The sequence below is a fragment of the Spea bombifrons genome, chromosome 3, assembly GCF_027358695.1.
Source record: "Spea bombifrons isolate aSpeBom1 chromosome 3, aSpeBom1.2.pri, whole genome shotgun sequence".
NCBI classification, from domain to species: domain Eukaryota; kingdom Metazoa; phylum Chordata; class Amphibia; order Anura; family Pelobatidae; genus Spea; species Spea bombifrons.
The window spans coordinates 69,900,469-69,920,166 of NC_071089.1; the positions used below are offsets into that span (position 1 = coordinate 69,900,469).

At 38.1% G+C, this 19,698-nt stretch overlaps 1 protein-coding gene across 2 annotated transcripts in view; it reads left to right on the forward strand.

Annotated features, from left to right (window-relative positions):
• Positions 1 to 974: 974 nt before the first annotated feature.
• Positions 975 to 19,698, forward strand: part of CEP162 (centrosomal protein 162) — a 55,576-nt gene continuing 36,852 nt past the window's right edge. For both annotated transcript variants that reach the window (XM_053461341.1, XM_053461344.1), the window contains exons 1-6: positions 975 to 1,055; positions 3,626 to 3,708; positions 4,834 to 4,969; positions 15,134 to 15,289; positions 15,580 to 15,766; positions 16,377 to 16,438. In XM_053461341.1, coding sequence (XP_053317316.1) covers positions 3,649 to 3,708; positions 4,834 to 4,969; positions 15,134 to 15,289; positions 15,580 to 15,766; positions 16,377 to 16,438 — 601 coding nt within the window. In that variant the 5' untranslated portion in view covers positions 975 to 1,055; positions 3,626 to 3,648. The remainder of the gene's footprint in view (positions 1,056 to 3,625; positions 3,709 to 4,833; positions 4,970 to 15,133; positions 15,290 to 15,579; positions 15,767 to 16,376; positions 16,439 to 19,698) is intronic.

The following is a 19,698-nucleotide window of genomic DNA, read 5'->3' on the forward strand; positions in this document are numbered from 1 at the left end:
TGGTTAATTCTGAAAACAGCCACAGCCCCCACTTGTGCAGCCAGGTTATTGTGAGTTTTGCACCCACGAAGATTTCAGTTTGTTTTGCAATTTAATTGTTCACGTTATAGGTCACATTAAAAGGTGGAAAAAGTCCTGTCATGACTTATCTTTGTCTCATTCTTTAACATCACAAGAACCCGGCATTTTAACAGGGGCCCATAGACTTTTTATATCCACTGTGATGGTCATGTTTCATTTAATCACAAAACTGTTCTCTTTATAGGTGAAATAGCACCTTTGATATATTAACTACTACTATAATTATAAAACAGATTTTGGATGACCCAAAATATACCTAGCAAAATAAATATTTTAAAAGTGAAAAATTAAAACATTAAAAAATAAAAGATAAAGTATAAGAAACCCAGAAAAGAGCCCAATTCCCACCTATCACTACCACAAATAAAATAGTATTTTATAGTCTCCAAAACATATGCACTCTAGTGTTACACAAATGCATGCCACCAACGACATCAAACCCATGGAATAACTCCAAAGCAAAATTACCCATTTTCCCTTTCTATATTTTTGCGTTTATAAATGATACCTTACGTGTATAGTTTTAAAGGTAAGCTCCTCATAAAATGAAGCTACACTGGACGTGGAAAAAAGTAAAGTATTGTTAAAATAAAATAAAATAAAAAAATATTCTAAAACACTGCCACGAAAGGGCTAACATACTAAACTGGACATTGATTCCTCTCTACAAACACCGGAGGCAATTACATTTATACATGTTTACTTTCGTTATTATAATTTTCTAATCCCGTTTTCGCTTTACGTCTCCACTATCTAATACGCAGCTATGAGGAAACCGTCAACAACCTAGCAAACGCGGGTTAGAGGCGGGAGACATGACGTCACCTGCACACATTACAGCCGCGCCGCTTCCCCCGCCGTCAGTTACGTTTATAACATTTTGCGCGCATGCGCAGGGGGTTTGAGAAATAAGAAAGCGCCTTCTGAGAAATAATACTACAACAAATGTAAAGATCTACACCCTCCAGCTGCCGGTAAGTGTGTGAATATTTTTTAAAACTTACTATATGTGGTTTTTTGGTTTTTTTGGGGGGGGATTGCAGAAGCTTGTATTAGGTGCGTTACGTATGGCAACCAACGCATCCTAGTTACACAGCTAGCCATGGCAAGAAGTAGACAGTACTACAAAATCAGCTGCAACTTTATACTTCAATGCCATGCATTCTATTAATACAGTGAAAATCTATCTGTCGTTCAAAAGAAGAGCCGGCCACACTGCGGAAGATGCAAATGCATTCTAGATTTATTGTTTTCAGAGTACAATTTAAAAGCAAACCAGTACAAAAAGAATGTTATTTTAGCAGCTACATGCTTGAATCTCTTAGAGTTTAAGCTTGTTTGAGCAGCGCCCTCCTTTTGCTTCTATAAGTCTAAATTGTCAGGTGAGGTTCTACTTCATTGTCAGGAGAGATGTCCTGGCTACCTGTTGTACAGCACTGCAGAATAGGATGGTGGTATACGAATGATTAAATACTTTGGGATATAGGACGGGCGATTTCTAGGACATATTGGAAGTGGGTTCAAAAGGTTAAATATAACATGTTCTATATACAATAATTTATGATGGCAAAACCTCTAGTATATGATGTTGTAATTAGTATGGTTTCCTCTGTGTGCGCTCATTTGCATAGCGCTCTAGTACCATAAAGGACTGTGGGCTCGCATAACACCTGGACAGCCAATATTTTTTAAATGTCCTGCGTGATGTATAATTGACATGTTTTGCATTGGTTTGTGACAGGTACGCTTTAAGCTTCGTAGTTTTATGCACCGTAGGTTTGTTCACCAATTAATGCAATGGTGTAGTTAATATAATGTACAGATGTGCATAAACTATAGAAAATTTAAAATATAGTAAGGGAAAGCACTCCCCAAATAAGCATAAGCAAAAATTACGTATACACAAAAATAATATATAATAAAGGAGACTACAATGTTTGCTTCCACAACTCAATGGAAGAAATCATAGAAAAAATGCATACTTCAATAAGTGTTTAAAAAAAATATAATCAAAATAATAAATGCATGCAAAAAACCCCAAGTAAGTTTACAGGCTCAAGTGAAAGAATATTTAAAATTGAATATGGTTCAATGTCCCAAACTATAGTCCAACTATCAATACAGCTGTAACATTATTGAAAATTAAACAGTGTAACACGATCTCCACAGTCTCATCGATTAAGGATAGGAGATAAATATGGTTAAAATGTAGGTTAAGTAGATAAAGCCACAATCTCTTCCGTTGGCAAAATATTGTTGCATGTCTTCTAAATGATTGTTCTTCAAGACACTCTGCACTTTACTATAAAAGTCTTCCTTGGCACAAGTAAAGTAGTGTGGATGCAATCCTGTATGCTGTTGCATGTGGCATCAACCTCTCATGGGTTGCACGCGAGGCAATCCCTCTCGGTCCTCGGAAGGAAGATTTTATGAATTTTACAATGTACAGCAAATTCAGAGTGTCTTGAAGGGCCATCATTTGGAAACATACCTGCAGCCATATTTTGCCAAGTGGTGACATGTTTTTTTTGTTTGTTTTTTCTTCTTCTACAAAAAGAAGGAACGTGGTGAGTTATAAAACAATTTGATTAGGTTAGAGATTTGGATGAAGGCCTTAGAAGAAGAAAAATTGTCAATATGGGTTCAGAGTCAAACATTTGTTCCTCCATATTGTTTTACCCATAGCTCATTTGCTTCTTTCATAATCCCTAATTGGTTGCCTATGAATTAACCTGTTTCCATCTTTAATTAGTAATCTATCTGGTTCTTAAAACAGGGCCAGTCAGGTATAGTTTTACATGTTTAACCTCTGGTCTGTAGTGGTTGGAAACATTGTTGTCTCCTTTACTATGATATGCTTTATATCCCATGCTTATTTGGAGAGTGTATTCCCTTCTTGTATTTTTTTTTTATTATGGTTTGTGTGTATGGCTGATATTGAGAAGAGTCTCTGAGCGCTGTACCTTTTATAATGTCTAATAGCCCTATGTGTGATAGCCCCACTAAAAGAAATGCATTTTTAGCAATCATCACACTTACCTGAGGAAGAAGCCAAAGTCCCGCAGTTGCCCTCTTCTTTAGTGGTCCAATGATTCTTTGTGCTGATTGGCTTTTTGAAACAGCCAATCAGAGGCAGGAAACTTCTCCAGTTGAATCTGAACAGACCCCCCCCCCCTCCATTGTTGAGCCAGCACGGGAGTTGACCTGCATTGAAAATAGCTGAGGACTGGGGAAAGATGCAAATGCGCATGGCAACGAATATGGAAAGGGACCATACAACTATCATATGCATTAAAGTACATTAGGGTATTTTCCACATACACATGAATTGCATCAGTTGAAATCTATGGCTTTTTTTGGGGGGGACTTTTGTGTTTATGAATACAATGTATTTGATCTTCATTATGTTTTGTACCATTGTATTACTTTGTTGTGTTCCGTTACTGTCATTCCATTTACAGTTATTGGTTTTATTAAACAGATTTATTTTTGCATTTGATTTATTTCAGGATAACGTAAATGTATATTATGTTTATTTTGTTAGCTCAAAGAAACAAGAGCAATAAAATGGCTCATCGGATGTCCAAAGAGGAGCTGGATGAGCAGTTTGAACAGTTTTTGAAAGAGGTAATGTTCTCCCCCATATGCATATACTTCTTTCTGTTTTTTCTTCTTCAGTAGGCTTTGGTATAAGATTTTTTTTTTCATGTATGAACTTCCTTACAACCATGAAAAATAGAAAATAAGTACTGTTGTATTTATTTAGATGGGATGTGACAAGATGCACAGTCATGTGCAAGATGAGTGACTTGTCATGATAATAAATAACCAAGTGGTATAATAAGGTACAAACATAATAATGTTTTTATAGGTACTTTATAGCCACAAATGTCTTTAAGTAAACAATATGCCTTTGGAATCTACTTACAAGTCCTTTTTATGTTGAAGAGGGGTAATGATGGCACAAGCAAGTTGTTTGGGCCAAATATAGCACATATAAGCTGTTTACTAAGATATGAAATATCAATAAAATAATTTGTGAAATGCTCCTTTTAGGTGCAATACTAGTGTAGGATAGAGTGGGATATTTTCTATCCAGTGTATGTCAGGATTTTCACCAGCAGAGTGTGCTGCAGTCATTTGGTAATGCAAGTCTGATAAATAAACTTCTTGATACCTGCAACTGACATTTATTTGGGGGTTTCTGTCATTCCTATTATGTGGGTCACTATATTTAAATAGCAACAGTCACTGCATTATGCTTTAGCTGTTCAGAATGTAAGGGGGATGAGTTTCATCAGTATGAAGAAAGTCTATGGATATGACAAGGATTCCCTTTTTATCTTTTACTAAACATTCAATGCTTTAGAGTTGGACAAGGAGTGAGCTTTTGTTGTAATTCTGTTACCTCCACTAGAGCATTTGAGAGGTCAGCAACTGATGTTCGATGAGAAGGCCTGGCTTACAATCTCTGTTCCATTTCATCCCAAAGGGTTCAGGTCAGGGCTCTGTGTGGGCCAGTCAAGTTCTTCCACACCAAACTCATCCAACCATGTCTTTATGGACCTTGCTTATTGACCAACACAGTTTTTTGTGCTGATAATTAATGCCGGTAGAAGTTTGGAACTCGCTTAACAATGGAATCACTTACAGTTGACCAGGGCACATCTAGCAGGGCAAATATTTGACAAACTGAAATATATATATTTATGACATTTTCTATTTAATGCATTATTCCGCTTTTATGTATAGTCTCTTTCAGATGATTCATATGAAAGTTCGAGAAAACCTAGTATTCTTGAAAATATTGGAAAGCCTAAGAATAGCAAACTCAAGAAAAAAGATAATATCCCATGGTGGTCAAACGGAGATGACTCTGATGATGGTGGTAAGTGCAAATAAATGCAGAATTCTTAGAGGGCAGTGGTTTCCAACACCATCCTCAAGGCACACTAAAAAGGCAGGCTTTACTAATCACCGTATTCTATCCCAATAAGGAGGATCATAATACCTGGAGTGTTTGTGTGCCTTCTATTCTATGGTTCCATTCTGTAAAACATGAAAGTGATGTTCATGGAGTTGTCTATTTTTTTGTATTCAGTAGCTTATTTTTTTGTGTGGCATTGTAATGCTATCCAAAATTACATTTTCCCCCAGTGTAGACAATTTATATACAGTGATTTTATATATGAAATATATGAAATTTGTTCTGTAGCTTAACTGAGTCTATGTGTGTGTGATATATATATATATATATATATATATATATATATATATATATATATATATATATATATATATATATATATATATATATATATATATACACACACACACATGCACATCTAAAGGTGATGGCTGAAATGCTCATTTAACTATAGAAGTATGTACAATGAGACAAGGATAGGCATTATTCTTAATTCCTGTTGCTTCTACTACTGGAATCATACTACTACTTCATGCTCATCATTTATCTGTGCTATCCTATTGCAAGGGCGTTTTTTTTTTTTATCTTCAGTCTGACAATCACAGTGCTCATAGAATTGCATAAACTTCCTCCTGGCTATTGATTGATTTTACCCTGTACATACCCTTAGTTTGTGCTCAGGCCCCAAATCATCTGTTTGGATTTGCAAATCTGTGTTAACAGACCTCACTGAGAACCAGTGTGACAAGATAGCTCACTGCACTCACTGCAACATAATTCAATGTGGATTAATTGTTGAAACCAATATTTTTATTTCAATATATTATAGACATATATCAGGACCATCAGTATTCATTTTGTTTTGATTTTGTTAAAAACAATGTCATACTTTTATTAAAGACACATGAACAAACATGCTTTAACTTGCTACAGCACAATTGCTTGAACACAGCATAAGTTATAAGTGCAACAAAACACTAGTCCTCTTTCTTTGACTTCTCTCCTGGAAAGCGAAAAAAATATATATTTGATCCAAAAAAACAAAACAATGTCTCTTGATAAGTAAGAAACTGCTCCCATGGGACGAAGCGTAAAAGAGAAAATGAGAATAAAATGTAATTCAATATGCAATGAGCATAGGCAAAAAAGTAAGAAACCCAAGAATAGGGTAGGATAAGAGGGGGGGATAATGTTAGCCTATGTGCCTTTACTAGTATTATGACTTTTCTTCAGAAAATGTTAGGAAAATCTCCAAATTTAGACCCACATTATCCTAGTTTTAACTTGATTACTTATATGATCTGGTGGCTTAAGTTTTAAAAGAGCGTTCTCTAGTACAATTCATATGCTGCTTTTAAAATGTCATCCAGACATTCACACCAAGGGAATAATGAGCACCAAATCTAGAAGTATATATTCCACCTTAACTCATAAGCCATTTTACCCATTTGGCTAAAGTAAAAGAGAACACGCGCAAAAATGGTTTACGTAATAAAATAAGGAGTTGGTTAGATTTTCTGTTGCTTTGATCACTTGTTTTTGTAACTCTTAAAACCTATAGACACACATAGCTGTTGGTTATCGGGATAAAGTACAGATTTTAAAAAACCTTTGTCTAGTTATATGAAACAAAACTTTTGATGGTGTAAAAAAAAAAAAAAACATAAAACCCTATAAGACATGTCTAAAACCTTCACATTAGAAATCTACTTAGAGGAAATTAGACTAAACAACATAGTTGATTTTGCTGACAATTACCTTTAAAGATAATTTTATAACCAAGATTCAATAAATTGTCAATATAATATTGTCATCCCATATAGTCTCATATTTAGGAGAGGGCAGTCTCTTTTTAAACATATTCCCAGTCAGGGGCGTAACTAGAAGCCTCAGGGCCCTGGTGCGAGAATCTGTCAAGGACCCCCCCCACCCCCAACCCAAACTACCCCATCTCACACCATCTACCCCCTTCTCACACCATCTACCCCCTCTCCCTCCCTTCTCACTTTCTACCCTCTCCCTACCACCCCATTCTCACTATCTACCCTCTCCCTACCCACCTTTATAGGTCACTTACCGTGCAGTACTGTGGTTGGAGCTCTGTCTTGCTGTTCTGCCGTGGTGCGCGCGGCTTCACTGCTGAGCGCCGGCATATGACGTCATTTGCCGACGCTCAGCGTGAAGCGCCGGCACCCAAGACAGACGCCTCACGCTCCCACCACTGTAGTCGGGGCAGCGCTGAGGCAGGCAGGCGGCGGCAGGGAGTAGAGGAGACAGAAGGGCGCCGAGCTGTTGCTGAAACCGCTCGGCCCCCCTGACTGGCAGAACTCCAGGGCCCGGTTGCGGTTGCGACCCCGGTAGTTCTGCCACTGTTACCAGTATTACTTACAAATTAAGGGATGACTGCCAACTGGAATGTCATCGACTAGAGAAAGTATATCTTAAATAGCTGAGTGGCAAGTGTTGACCAAAGCAATAACTATTGGAGTATGTATGGGATCCCAAACTTGTTGGAGGCACCAGTGAGGCCATATCTCCCTGCTCTGGGATTGCAAAGTTCATTCGACAAGCCAGGGGTTTCAGATATCAACCAATCACCTAAATTTACTGACTGTACTAACATATGATGATTGCCCACTGAATCTGTTAGGAAGGATGAAAATATGAATAACAGTCTTTGATAAACTATTGTCTGTTCAGAAAGGACCAGGAACCACAACTGAGTTGTCCAAAGTGGTGTTACTAATATGCTGTACCTTGAGGTCTGGTTCAAAGGAGAACTCGAAAAGTAATCATGAATTGAGGGAAGGCATGTTCCGGGTCTAAATTTTGTAAGAAAGTGCTAAAGTGTCTGGACCTGCCCTCCAATTTAAAGGTTGGAAGTTGACAGGTCAGGTGAGAAGTAAAAATATCTAGTTCATAAGTTCAGAATTTTCTGAAAGATCTGTCTAATATCCACTTGCTGTGATTGGCAATAATGTCTGGAGTTCCAGTCCACTATGACACTAGATTAGCCTGGGAGGTATTCTGCTTGTAACACGATGCCTCGTTCCAAAAAAGAATGCCAAAAGTATTTTGCCAGATCACCAATTGTTTCAGTCTTGTCCTGCTGATGATAACCAAAAGGTAGGCAGGTGAATTGCCATTTCATTCCCTCTCTTAAAAAACTGAAGGAAAAGTTTGCGGTAAGGAGAGATATGCATCCTTGAGATCTATTTTTACCATTCAATCCAAAGGTAATAGAAGGTCCCAAAGACAACTAATTCTTTCCATTTTAAAAGATTGCAAATGAAAAGAGAAAATACTTATGCATTTATCACTGATTTATGTCCACAGGTACTGGTTTTATTGTAGCTTTGTGGAAGGGGTCCGTTATCTTTTGATTCACCAACTGTATTTCATGTAAAGCAAATTGGAAAGGTTTGGGAAACTTTTAACTGCACTAGTTTTGTAAAATGCTATTTGGAAACCTTTTTAGAGTGTTTACGACCTGTCGATCCAAAGTGATACTAGGCCATTGTGGGGGAAAATGGGTCAGATGCCCAGTTTTAAATGGAAATAAAGGTTTATGTGTACCTGCCTAATGAAAAACTGAAGTGTGGTGGTCATCTGGTGCCCATGCTTCTTCCTAGCTTTGTTGGGGGGAAAAAATGGAATGCCATTCTTTGGACTGGTCTTGGTATATACAAAAGGAGCTTCTGAAGGATGTATACCTCTGACCGGGACAGCCAAGAATGGGAATCCAACCTTTCCTGCCCTTACAACAATTTTAAGTTCAAACACCTTCTTTATGGAATGCTCCTAAAAGTCATTAACTGATTGGCTGTGTCTCTCTGCCATTAGATCAGAATTTGTATTGCCTAGAAAGTATATTGCTCTTTGAATCCAACACCTTATAATATTTTCAACACTCAACTTGGAGGATGATGATTTTAATGTAAAATCAAAAACTTTTGCCAACCAACCAATAATGTCCAATAATTTGTCTTGACACATATTTAAGGACTGGTCAGTGTTCTTTCCCACATGATCTATAGGCAGCCAATCAGATGATCTTGGGTGTACCAAACGAGATGTGTGTGAAACTTTAGACCAGGAATGCGGCTGCTTTTAGGCTGGGGGAGGCAAGGGACCACATACTATTTGAGGGTCTGACATAATACTCAAATTTTAAGTTGAGAAAAAGCCATGGACAATGACTTTGTAATAGTGTCCAAGATGCTGTACTTGGCAGACATCAAAGTCTTAGAGAGGTGTCCATCATAGCTTTGAACTGTTCCTACTTAATAGTCTCAGGGCAAGAAACAGAGTTGTTGAACTTGTCTTTTTTTTTTTTTTGATATGCACCTAATAGACCTAATGCAAATTATATGACTTATGTAGTTATTTACCTGAAAAATTATATCTAAATTATTTTTATGAAAATGACTATTTAATACAATATAAAGTAAATCAGAAATGCAACTATTAACTCTTAACAGTGCTGAGCTGGGCCTTAAAAATGCATAAATCTGTGGGGAGCTTTTTAAGAAATATCCCACACTATCTATGCATTATCCAAGGAAAACTCAACTATTCTTACACAAGAAGCTCACTATTAAACTCCAAACACAACTCCCCGTGGCACTATACTAAGAATGCTAAACATTGAGATATAGCTCAAAATGATAATGAGTCTGCCATAGCTCTTACATCTATGTGCCATTTTATGTCAATTGAATCCTCTATGGATTGTGTTTTGTTTGTTTTTTTTAATTGGGTTAAGTGTGGTGTCATTACTACATTGGCTTCACTTTATGAAGTCTTTATAAGAGCTGCAAAGATGGCTTTTTAGCCATGCACATTACATTCTCAATTACTTGCCATTATTTCCTTCACATACATCTGTCATTTGTAAAGTCATTAGCAGTTTCCAGATTGCTCTAATGTGTTATAAGTAAATGGCCTCTTTGGTAATTCATTACCAACTGTAAAATAACCTTAGTGATCTTTCTTGACAAAAGAGATAACCAAGAGGAAATTGGTATTTCTCTCCTTTTATGTAGCCAAAGAGCAACATAGTTGTGTTGTAGTGACCTGCACGGCTAAACTCAGCTGTGTGGTTGAATTGTAAGTAGCTCATAATTGGCCCTTAAACATCACAGTGTCAGGTACATTTTCTCTAATCCAAGGTAATTGGAATATCTGGGACTTAATTATACTTATATTAGATATCTTGCAATCTTAAATCGCATGAATTTAATCAACCATTGTGACAAGTTGTTAAGAGTTGATGTCATAGTGACATTTTGACAACTCTTGGGTAATGGTTTAACCCTTAGACTGCCCAGCACTTATGAGCAGGTTAGAAAAAAAATGGCTGAAGTGTCATCCTATCATCTCATAAGTGCTGGGTGCTGATGCCTGTGGAATCAGACTGCTAAATAAACGTTCCCTTCTTGTGTGTATGCTCATTCACTCCTATTACATCCCCCGCACATTACTTCTATAATGGAACATGTTGTCCAGCAAACAAATAAAACTATAAACACAATATAAAATAGTTTATTTTAATATCATATACATATATTTCCTTCCTCTATGAATCTGTTTAAATATTTTCCAGCTTTTTCTTTAAAACTAATGGATCTGCGAATAATACTGTTAACATTTATAGAGCTGATTTGCTCTCTCTGCTGGATTTCAGTGTTTTATTATTCTTTATTGAAATAACAATTTGCTACTTTCCTTAATATATACAAAGCCATGCACTAATCTTTGAGTCTCCTTCAAAATTCTTTTGTTCAGTGATGTTCTCTCTCTTCTTCTTTAAGATCCTCATCCAAGATATATAAAACCGAAGAAGCAACAAATTACTGCTTCAGTTGCTAGTGCTTACTCAGAAGGGGATGGTGGGAAGATACTTACAAGCTGTTATCCGGGTATATGACCTCTTTGTGAAAATATGTAGTTTTATCCCACTAGATAGCTTTTTCCCAATGTGTTAAAAGTTAGGTATAAAGCTTGTATATACTAATGACAATTTCCATATACCAGTGGAACTACTTAAAAATACGGTATGTTTAATATTACTAACCTACTCCATTTGGTAGCTAAACAAGAAAACATATATTTCAGCACTCGTGGATCTGATATCACACCCATTGAAATAAGTAAAGCATTATGTAAATGATTGGTGATATATACACTTAATGGATAAACGTACTGGGACACCTGACCATTACACTCTAAATGCATAGACATTAATAAGTACGGTAGTTGAACCCCACACACACACACACACACACACACACACACACACACACACACACACACACACTTTTGCAGCTATAACGGCTTCCACTCTTCTGGGAAGGCTTTACACAAGATTTTGGAATGTGTCTGTGGGAACTTTTGCCCATTCACCCAGTAGAGCATTTGTAAGGTCAGGCACTGATGTCTGGACAAGAAGGCCTGGCTTGCAATCTCCATTCCAGTTCATCCCAAAGGTATTAGATGAGGTTGAGACCAGGGCTCTGTGCAGGCCAGTCAAGTTCTTCCACACCAAACTCATCTAACGGTGTCTTTATGGACTTTGCTTTGTGAACTAGGGCACACTCATGCTGGAATAGGAAAAGGCCTTCCCAAAGCCATGCCCACAAAGTTGGAAGTATAGCATTGTCCAAAATGGTCAGATATCCCAATATTTTTGTCCATAAAGTGTATATTTTATAAACACACCACGGTTCATAAGTTTGCGTCCACTTAGAAATGTCCATTAAAATAACATAAAAGGGATCATAAATACAGTATAGAAATTGTTAAGGTTGTAAATGACTATTGTAGCTGGAAACAGATGATTTATTTATAGAATATCTTCATAGGTTTACAAAGACCCTTTATCAACAACCATCCCTCCTTTGTTCCAATGGCACGTTCAGTAGTTTATTCAAGTTTCAATTTAAATGCTAATTGGTCATTTAGAAAACCATTTTGCAATTATGTTAGCTGCTGGAGATGTTCTTGTTTTCCCGGAAGCAACCCCAAACTTTTGAACAGGGTGTTTGCAGTCCATTTTCTATATAATATGTACACACATATATAATAGTCTTTTTTTTTCTTGCTTGCACCTTTTCCATTATTCCTCCCTCCTTCTCAACCTAACCCAATGTAGTAGAAAAAAAGACTAGTAAATCTCTCAGCAGGGTACTCGGTAAGTTCCAGGAACTGGACAGCTATCACAGATCAAAAAGCTCACAGTGTTTACACCCACAAGACGATCCAAGCACCTCAGACAGCTCAGAAAGCCCTGATGGTAATTGATCTGGTATTGTTTTAATGTGGAACATATTCTGGATTTATAAAATCTGTTATTTTAGAACAGGGGTGGGGGACGTATTTTGGTCTGGCCTGCGGGGCAAAAGGGGCAGCAGCCGCAAGGGGGATGCTAAAACCCAGCGGAGTCACGTTAGGTTACATCACATGACCCTAATGCATTCCCCTGGGCAGTAAAACAGAAGTTGCTCGCACAGAGTGGAAGCAGCAGGCCTGTCTGCGAGCAGCACAGAGAGATCTGCAGTTCAGGTAAGGTGTGGGTATATGAACAAGTATGCGTGATTGAGGGAATGAATATCTGTTAATGAGTGAATTAATATTTGTGAATTAGTGCATTAATGTGTGTGATAGCATGGATGTGTAAGTGGGGGGAAGCATGACACAGGGAGGCTGTTTGAGGCAAGGATGGTACAGGGAGGCTGCTTGAGGCAAAGATGCCACAAGGAGGCAAGTCCTATGCTTCCAGTCTGGGTGCTAGGCAGGTCCTTTGATGCGATCTGGGTGCCACGGCTGACATGATACTAATGGCGGGGGGGCTGGCTGGGGGCAATATGCAAGGGTTTGGGGCATATATTCACAAGGTGGTGCTGCTTGGGGGCATCACATAAATGAATACTAAAGGTGGCTGGGTGGTGGGATAAATATACAGTGTGGGGTAATTTTTAAGTTGATAATTTCTTATGGCCCGCGAATGATGTTATAAATATCCAATTGGCCCTTGGCAGAAAAAAAGTTTCCCACCCCTGTTTTAGAAGTATCCACATTAGAGAAAAATGCACTCTGATTCTTCTCGATTCCTGTTTTATTTGTTTCCTGCAATGTACAGTTCAGAAGTGCTTGGATTTGGTTTAGACAGAGATGTGTATTTTAACCCCTGTTTAACCCCTGACTATCACACTCAATAATTAACTTGAATTAGGTCCAAACGTGACGGCTTCATTCTTATCATGTTTGGTTTAATTGAGAGATAGCAGAAAGGAGAAACAAAAATAGAAATTGCTGTAGTGCCAACACATACAGCCACCTTTGAAATGCGTGGTATAATGAAAATGTAGATTATTTAACAAAATGAAACATTAAGTTAAAAAAAGCATAGGGAGGTTATTCCAGGTTTGTGACACTTTCATTTATTTATGAATGTTCCCTAATAACATTGAAAAGGTTTACACATGTTCTGGTATTTCATGTGCCATGCCATGTAGCGGGAATTCATTGAGCATGAATGGGCTGTGATGAATGCGCTTTGCAGTGTTTAATTTACATTATTATACATTTAATGCAGTTGTTTATTTTCACTTTCCCCTATTGTAATAGTCCTGCAGAATCTGATTGGTCTTTATTAATAAAATGGGATTCTATTCCACGCTAAATACTAAATACCTAAGTATAAGACGCTCCCATGTATAAGATGCACCTTAAATTTGGAAAAATATATATTGCATAGGGTTATTGTACTGGCTGCCTGGGCATGATATGAGTGTGATTGATAGCTGCTAGCAATTGTTAGCAATCACACTCCTATCATGCTCAGGCAGCCAGTATATGCACATCACTTTCAGCCTCCCTGTGCCCCCTACACACGCATCCATGCTATCACACACACACACACACATATATATTCATTCATTTACTCCCCCACTCTTACCTGAACTGCAGATCTTCTGGTGCGTCTCGCAGACTTCTGTGGGACTGCTGTTTCCCTCTGCGTTGCTCGAACAGGAACTGAGCGGAGTCATGTGATGTGATGTACATTCACGTGACTCCACTGGGTTCCTGTGTCGCAGAGATAAGAGGTAAGCAGCAGGACCCACCCAGTTTTTAGACCCCAAATTTTTCGAAAAAAGGTGCGTCTTATACATGGGAAAATACAGTAAATGCCAGGTAGCTATTGCCACGGTTCCTGAAGGCCTGGATACTGCTGACACGCCACAGGAGACTTCTGCATCTGTCATATGAAAAGGCTTCTTGCTAGAGCTGCTTCTTGTTTTAGGTCCTTAAATAGCAGCACACACAGTCAACCTTTGCCATTGGATGGTCCTGCCTGTGTCTAGTACCAGTGCACTGTTGATAATGTAGTTCCTTTTGTGATCCTGCTTGTTTTCTGAGACTCTGATTTGTAGCATCCTGACCTTGGCTTTAGCATTTATTACAAAATGTCTCCTGACCTGAGTTTTTGGCTTGACCAACTATCCCACCATTATCCAACTTCCAGATTGTGGGAGGCGATTGAGGTTCCAAGTGGATCATCAGTAAGTCTTGCGTGTCGCTCGAACCCAAGGGATCAACCCGAGAGGTAGCTGGTTGGTGGGTGAAAAACGCCACTGTGGTTCTAAATGTGTCTCTCTTCGTTTGGTGTACATCAAACTCTGCTCAAGGTTTACGCTCTGCACGTCGAGGTGGAACAGCTATGCTTCCTAAAACTATTCAGTGGGCTGCTGGATAATGTATGCCTTTGTCATGTCTGATTTAGAAAATATTCTCAAGGACATTTTAGATGTATTTGAATTTTATCAAATTTGATAGAATCAATGGGAAAAAAATATGAAAAAGTAATTTGGAAGGCCACGTCCTTGTCGGTAGATTCACCTACTCTTTCTTCAATTTGTAAAATGGTTTAGTGGTATGACATGATAGAAGGCGTGTTGGAATTGTCCACCAAGAATGCCCGTTGTGCCCATATTAAATTTAAATGTTTTACAACAGTGGGGGGCCCTAGTGGACCATTGGAGCAACAGCTATGGCAATTAATTGACAAATCATACTTAATTATTTTTTCCATACAATAATTCTGAAACCTATAATATCTTTTAGATTCAACTCTGACAAACCGAAGCTTTCTGAAATCACAAAGGACATCCCAGCCCATCAGAGAAGAGGAAGAAGATGATGACGAACACTTAAAAATGCAGAGCTCAACACAGGACCCAGTATGTGAATCAATCGATAGGGACAGCCTGGATGTTGATGGTATGAAAGCGAATAAATCTCTCCCTTTTAGCTCTGGTTGATTTAAAAAAAAAGACAAAATCTACCCATGACAAAATAACTTTGTCATGCTAACAAGGACCAACTTTAGAATTGGTTAATATACCATTACTCAAATTTTTGACTAGAAACAATGATAAATGTTTGTAGGTCTAGGCACAAAGCAGTTAGGTTTATAAAGCGTAAATTACTCATGTGATGTCTATAGGGGTAACCATATATTATTTAGGTTTTCACATCATATGTACTACAACATATTATTTGTAATATAGATTCAGTGGTGGCATCTGGCCCAAATCCTGTTCTTCCTGGGATTGGACTTGACACTTTAGAAGAACAGGAAGAAAAAGAGAGGTTTTTTGCCAAACTCGAAAAAGGAGCTTCATCTACCATTGATTATTCTAAATTAAATAAGGAACTGGATTCTACTGACTCATCCCAGTTTACAGCTGTAATATGGTAAAGTATTAACTATGGGTAATGTATCTAATATGGTTAAAATGGTTAAAATTAAAATATGAAAAGGGTCAACAGCATTAATGGCTTTTAAAAACTAAATTGAAGGCAAAACTCCCACTTACCTTCAAAGTAAAATACACTGTTCAGTATAATTGATTGATAGCCAATGTCACACCCTCATTTAGAAATGAAAGCAACCAGTACATTTAAGTTTTGCAATGAGCATAAACAAAAGTCAGGGCCAAACTTTAAGTAAGGTAGAAATAGTTGTGATGGACGTTTGTATAAAAGTTAAAGCTGCAAAGGCAGTTAAAATGAGAATGCTTGGTACCCTCATGTAAGAATGATCATCCTGTCCACTGTGCCCTCCGCACTGCGGGCATGATTATATAGTTTATCCCTAAGGTCTTAAGTCCCTAAGTAACATCATTATTTCCATTGGTAAATAAATTACTCTGTGTGGTTTGGTTTTTGGTTTTATCTCAGGGAAGTGAATTGAAACCTTTTACTTTTAGCATTTTCAAAATTATATGAAAAAAGAGATAAGCTCTTGTATGGAACAATCATTCACCAATAACGTGAGATATGCATCTGTGTTTTTTCTTTTTAGCAATAATGAGAAACCAAAATCAGAACAAAAGAAAAACATGATTGAAAGCAAAGATCTGTCAGGTACAAACCTAGTTGTAGATTGTAAGCTCGCTTACAATAATACTCCCTTCTCTTTCTTTACCACAATGTCTAAATGTGTATCAGTGTGTTTTGTTTTAAAATATATAACTAGGGAGATATTTTTTGAGTATTAAATACAGTAGTGTAACCCCTAAAACCTCCATGATGATTCACGTCATCATGATAGGTTTTCTGGCACATATTTTCATGACTGCATGGAACGTTAGGATTAAAGTAGCAATGTGCGCATCTGTGTACACCACTTCCTGTTGCAGGGACTGTCTCTCTTCAATTAACTTTTTATTTTCTGTGTGCCTGCCCTATGCTGTGTGCTATCTGGTAGTAAAATGATCGTGTCACGTAGTGTGCCCTGTACATTTCTAAATCTATACAAAAACCTTTACAGTGGGGTTTTCTTGCAATTAGGAGGGGCAGCCAAATACATTTTGGTGACTTTGTTGTACACTTGTGCATAACCAGTTCAAAACATGCTAACCTATACATAAAAAAAACACAATAAGACTGAATAAGAAGAAATGTATGCATGAAAAGAGCCTAAAGGCTCCCAGTGAAATATCCTAGGACTTTTACTTTCCAGAAATATTTACAGTGTGGGTTATATGGCTGGTGATGATCCAGCGATCGTAGTCCATGCTGATATGTCCAAAGTAATGTTTTCAGGAATATCACCTGTGAAAGTGGTGCAGGAATGAAGGATTTGTTTAGGGAACTGGGTAGAGTTTGCAGTCAGCTACAGACTCTGTAGCAGGGATGGGATGCACCTCATTGATGTGGGGGCTGCTGTACTGGGGTAAAGATGGGTAGTGGGGTGGAGGAGATTTTAAACTAGAGTGGGGGGGGCGAAGATAGCATTAAAGGGATAGCAAGTGTAGGTTCAGGGCAGAGCTTAGCTTTGGGAAGTTGGGAAAGAAATGATGGGATCAACATTGATTACATAAAAAGCTAAAACCATAATGTGTGACTAAGATCCATTGATAAAATGGATTTTACTGAGACATGTACAATGAGGAAAATCAAGGAGGAAGGGTTCTTTGTTTAAAAAAAATAGTGTATAGATTAATCTTATACAAAGTAATAAAGACAACCTAGAGACAGTTTGAGTAAGTTTAGAACTTGGTAACAAAGGGTTTGCTTGTATTGGTGGACACACAGAGGAGCTTGGCCATCTGGTATTTCATTGTCTAAGATGTCAATGAAAGGTATGGTTATCACTATGGGGAACTTTAATCTTTCTGATGTAGATTGGAAAAAACAAACAACCGGGTCAGCCAGGAGTAGATAATTGGGAGAGAAACCAACAAGGAAGGATACTTTGCTGGATTTAGTATTTACAAATGGAGACTTTGGAGATTTTGGATGTCACTGTATTTGGACTCCAGTGATCTTCAATCAGTGTGGTTTAATATAAGGATAAATGTTTCATCGCGACACACTAAAAAAATAGTTTTACATTTTAGAAAGGGGCATTTTGAAAAATGATTTGTAGGCAAGCATTTGATGGTCTGGACATCTTTATATTGAGTCATGAGAAATGGAGTTATTTGATACATTTTCTGCTAAAGGCAACAGAATGCTGTATTAAACTTGTTAGCAAAAGAAAAAGGAAACCACTGTGGTACTCCATATAAGTGATATTAAAGAAAGTCTTAATGGTAAGGTATGTCTTTTTTGCAGACGATTTTTTGCAACATGGTAGACTTTGTGAGTGTAACAAGTCAAATGGCAAATGATTTAAGTAAATTAAAAGGCTGGTCATGAGTGTGGCAACTGGAGTTTAATGTTGATAAATGTAAAAAATCCCAAGGAAGAATATAGCATTGGGGACACTGTTCTATCAGTGACAATGGAAGAGAGGGCCTTAGGAGTAATTATTTCTGATGACTAAAAGGTAAGCAGAGTTGTAAAGAATTGTAAAGTGTAAAAACTATCAGGGTGCTGGGTTGTATAGCGACAGGGATTAGTAGTAGGAAGAAGGAGGTGGCGGTCCCTTAAATATGCCAAAATCACAGGATGCAGTCTTAAGCATTAAATGAAGCATTTAGTAAATAGACTGAATACAAGTAATTACACATTATGAATCAAAATAAAATGAAATTATTCTTATCTTTCGTTACTATAGCACCAGCAATTTACTCGGCGCTTAATACAATACATATGTTCAAGGGGTATAACAAGACTAGAATTGACAGACTAAGACAAACCGATACATTAAATTCATACCAACATTTCATTTTTAATGGTACTGTACCAGATATGAGTTATTCTAAACAGTTTTTTGGTTGGTGACATTGAAGTAAATCTAGGGAGTAAAAATATGCATTTCATATTGGTAATTAATGTTATTGATCATCTGTGTAGATAGAATAGACAATGTTTGGTGTGCGCATTGGTTACAGAAACTTCAAAACTATCAACTCGTGACTTAAATTCTAGTAGTTTCACCAGCCTTGCCAAGCAACATTAATTTTCCCGGCGTATAGTGGCAGTACCGTTGGGTTTGCTCTCTTCCCCGGGACAAACACTAAAAAAGATAGAAGGGGTTAAGCTCCACCCCCCCCTTACCCTATAACTGCACGTACCGGCGACCAGCAGTCAGTTCTTTTTTGTCCCGCAGGGACGAGCACTGGGGATTCTGCTCCATTCTTCTGCCTCGGCAGCTTGGATCCGGATCGGCCGGCACACGGGTTGTGTCCGGCGAAAGGGGGTTCCTGCAAGTCCGTTCGCTCCCCAGGTGGGAGCTCGGCTGATCTTTGCAGCACCGCGTTACAGAGTGAATCTGTAGCGGTGATTTGTTTCAAGCAGGGGAGGAGCATGCGCAGTACAGTGGAACGCACGCCCGGGTGGCTATGCGTTCCACTGATGATCCGGCCGTGCTACAGCGCATGCGCGGCTCGGATCATCCGATTTTGGCGCCAAATTCAAAATTGGCTGCCTATTTTATGCTGTGCAAACCTGTCTGACCACAAGAGTGTGTGTCAGGACAGGTTTCCGTGTTGTCTGAACCCCCCACACGGTTTTTGGTGATCTTTTTATTGATACGCCAAAAAATATGTTAACCTTCATCTCCAGAGAAGGATAAAATGCCTTCGGCTCCTCCCTAAAAGGCTTCATGCATGTCTAAACAGTTGGCTTGCCTTGAATGTAACTCCTCTCCCAAACGGCTACAGGTGCAGATATCCGGGCAAAAGAGAAACAGAAGGATATGCTGTCCTTTCTATCCTGGTTCCAGGATAATTTGT